The sequence below is a fragment of the Microtus ochrogaster genome, chromosome 15 (genome assembly GCF_000317375.1).
Source record: "Microtus ochrogaster isolate Prairie Vole_2 chromosome 15, MicOch1.0, whole genome shotgun sequence".
Classification (NCBI taxonomy): Eukaryota; Metazoa; Chordata; class Mammalia; order Rodentia; family Cricetidae; genus Microtus; species Microtus ochrogaster.
The window spans coordinates 38,669,955-38,673,598 of NC_022017.1; the positions used below are offsets into that span (position 1 = coordinate 38,669,955).

The window sequence follows — 3,644 nt, forward strand, 5'->3', positions numbered from 1 at the left end:
GCCTACAGTGTCTGAGGGAAGTGTTGAGCCTTATTGGCCCCTCCTCTATCTGTGATGGAATGTTGATATGTCTGGGCTCTCTTGGTAATGTCCAGGTAGTCATTGCTACTGTAAGTTTATGAGTCTAATAGGCATGCCCTATCCTTGCCATATCTATAATAAAGTTTGCTGTTGTCTGTCAAAACTCCTCAAATTGTAGGCTAAAGATTGAAAAATTTTCCTCTATATAAAATAAAATAAAATAAAAAAGTTAGTATTACTTAATTGTGTTCATTTTGAATTGTTTCAGGTGAAAGATGCTGGTGTCAGTGACTTTGGAATGTATCAGAAATAAACTGGGGATATTTTTAGGTTGATAGATAGTTATCCATATGAATACTTCATACTTTTTCCAGGCATCCTTCCTCATTTTCTCCTCCTCCCTCCATCTGTATTGATCTCCTCTCCTTTTTCTAATTAGATCCCCTGGTTTGTCCATTTCCCCTATGGGATCTCTTGTACCCTACTGTTCCCCCTCTCTATTACCCCTATAGCCCTACAGTCTGGAGTTATCTGAAACACTCTCAATTAAAGATGGCCAAGATCAGACCGTCCTATGATCATTTCAGTGAGAAATTCTCTTGTCTGATGATTGATATTCAAGGGCTCAGTCCAATGTGGAAGACACCATCCATATGCAGGTGGACTTGGACTATACAAGAAATGTAGTTGAGCATGGGGGAGTGAGCAAGCCAGCAAGCAGCATTTCTCTATGGTTCTTGCATCCGAGTTCTTGCCTTGAGTGCCTTCCTAATGTACTTCAAAGATGGACTGTGACCAGGGATTATTAGATGAATAAACCCCTTTCCTCCTCAAGTTGCTTTTGGTCATGACGTTTATCACAGTAACAGAAATCAAACTATCGTGCATCAGTTACGCCCAATACCTGACAGCCGGCAACAGTAGAGACCCCCAAACCCTTCTTTTAAAAATTGTATTTAAATTTTTTGAGACTTTCATATAGGAGTACTTTATTTGCATCATCTTCACCCCCTCCCTGCTGGAACTCCCCCATGTTCAGCACTCCTGTAAACTTCATGAACTCTTCTTTAATTATCACTGTACGCAGGCACACATATGTATACATGGATACAGTCTGCTGAGCTCAATTCGTGTTGCACGTATACATGTATGTTTAGGGCTGACACTCGGGATAGGGTAAGCTCTCAGGGGTTTGTCCCTGTAGAAGGCTGATTTCCTCTCAATAGCCATCTCTCGTCTATGTAAATAATCTATCCCAATTATATTATTATAACCACACAGTTTCCCATGTGTGGTTAGGGCCTTTTCCCCGTCCACACTGCCATGCCAACTTGTGTTGTCACGTGTAGTCTTGTTTAGGTGAGTCTAGTTTTGAGAGTTCATGAGTACAGCTCCCAGTCCTATCTTGAAGACACAATCTCGCAGCAGCCCTTCCTTCTCTTTGACTCTTAGAATCTTTCCATTGCTTCTTCCTCAGTGTTCCCTGACCTTCAGGTGTGGGGCTAATTTTATAGACATATCAACTGTGGGTGGGTCTCCCATGGTCAACAATTCTCTGCATTTTGACCAGTTGCAGATTTCTATGATAGTCCCTGTCTTAGTCAGTATTCTATTCTTGTGAAGAGACACCATGATCAAGACAAGCCTTATAAAAAAAGAGCACGTAACTGGGGCTTACTTACAGTTTCAGAACCTATTTCACCATCATCATTGTGGGAAGCATGGTGCCACACAGGCAGCCGTGGTGCCAGAGAAATAGCTGAAAGTTTTACATCAGAATCTACCAGCAGCAGGCAAAGAAAGAAAGAGGGGCACTGGGCCTGGTATAGGCTTTTGAAACTTCAAAGAACACCAGAGACAGCAGAGTATAGCCCCCTTCCACATGCTGTTCTTGAGACGCAGGAAACAATTTCTTCCAGGCAACCCAGTGGTTGCTAAATGATCTTGTTAGTTGAGGGCCAAGGAGAAACAGCTACGTGCCCCGAGGTCTGCTTCTATGGCGCCTGCATACACATTTGGCAATTTTACAGATGATTCTGGTCACAGCAATTCTATTAGTATACTTGTTCTTCATGTTTTTTTCTCCTTTCACACCAGTGGCTTCTGAAAATATGGTTGTGCTGTATTATAATATGAGTCTTCCTGAGCTGACGGAGAGGGCACGCATTGAAGCTATCGAGAAGGTTATGGGGAAAACCTGACTGATGAAAGAATTGGGGAAATTTGGGAAAAATGCAGAAATTGCTTTTTAACTGATTATAAAACTTGACAAAAGAATCATACTGAAACAGAAAAGAACTTGGTTATGATGATTAAAGTTTCCGAGGAACTTAGGGATTTTAGGGCTGACTGCATATGGCCTTATAAATCAAAACTGGTTGATGTTCTGATTTCAAAGAATCTTTTTACTTCTTGTAAACTGCTTTGCCCAGGTAATGATTAACCTGTGGCAAGAAAACAGAATCATTTTCCTTGTGTAAAATTGACAATAAAAGACTGGGGTTTGAAGATTGGGGCAGAAGCAGCAGCAGAAGCAGAAGAAGCAGAAGCTGAAGTAGATGAAGAAGCAGAAGAACTTGCCCCGCAGCTGATAGCCTGGCAGCTTGCATCAGAATCCTGTGTTTGTATATTCATTCACCACCCAGACATCCCAGATTCGAGATCCACTTCTCTGCTGAGGCTAGTTTCTGGCAAAAGGTCATTCCCAGCTACACACCTCTTCCAAAATTATACACCCACCCAACGTGGCCACGCTGCTAATCTTTCCTAGTTTATCACCTAGGGACTAAGCATGGGACTCTACGGGCCCGTGGGGACCATGCTCATTCAAAACCCCACAGTCTGTGCTGAAGAAAGAGGCTTCTTTGAGGAGGGCGAGAGCTCTAATCAGTTGGGAGTGAAAGGATATGGATGTAGAATGTGGTTAAGAGTCATGCTAGTTTAGGAGAGTGGCAGCTGTAGGTGTCTCTTTAGGGTCCATGACCTCATCAGCCATGGGGAGTTGGCTAGGTTTATAGCACCAGGAATGAAACCTCTACAATTGAGAAGATCTTACGTTCAGTTATCATGTTGTTAGCTATGCCAAAGATATAAAAGTGACTGACGTAGCCTTGAACATAATCTTCCCGTGATGATTTTCTTCGGCGGTTGTAGGTTTTACAGCTGGGTGGGGCTATTGGTGCTTTTGTCCTTTGGTGACCTGACTAACACCTTCACGTGCTACGAGAGAGAATCCTCAGGAGATAGCTCCCAGGTCAGTTCCAGCTCAGTTCCTCCAAGTTCTGTATCTGAAGGGTGTGGTGTCTTCAACAACAGCATCTTCTCTTCAACTCTAGAGGGCAAGCAAGGGAGAACCTAAGCCCCAGTTTCAGTAGGAAGCAGTCAGAATGACTTGATTTTCACTGACTGGGTGGTTTTAGGGTCTCTGTTCTGTAGATGATGATGGAAGGTACCGAGATATTAGCAGGCTTGGAGGTCATTGAGGAGGGGTCCCTTGCTCATCGATTTTGTTTACTTTCTCTGACACCATGCATGGGCTTCCTTACTCATTGTCCTTCTGCAGTATGACTGCTTACTGGCTTCTATTAATGAATATGCCTGCTTTCTTATTTATTTATTTATTT

At 42.8% G+C, this 3,644-nt stretch overlaps 1 protein-coding gene across 1 annotated transcript in view; it reads left to right on the forward strand.

Annotated features, from left to right (window-relative positions):
- Positions 1 to 2,222, forward strand: part of Gsdmc (gasdermin C) — a 12,911-nt gene extending 10,689 nt beyond the window's left edge. Inside the window, exon 7 of the mRNA XM_013348906.1 lies at positions 2,119 to 2,222. Within this exon, the coding sequence (XP_013204360.1) occupies positions 2,119 to 2,222 (104 nt within the window). The remainder of the gene's footprint in view (positions 1 to 2,118) is intronic.
- The last annotated feature ends 1,422 nt before the right edge of the window (positions 2,223 to 3,644 follow it).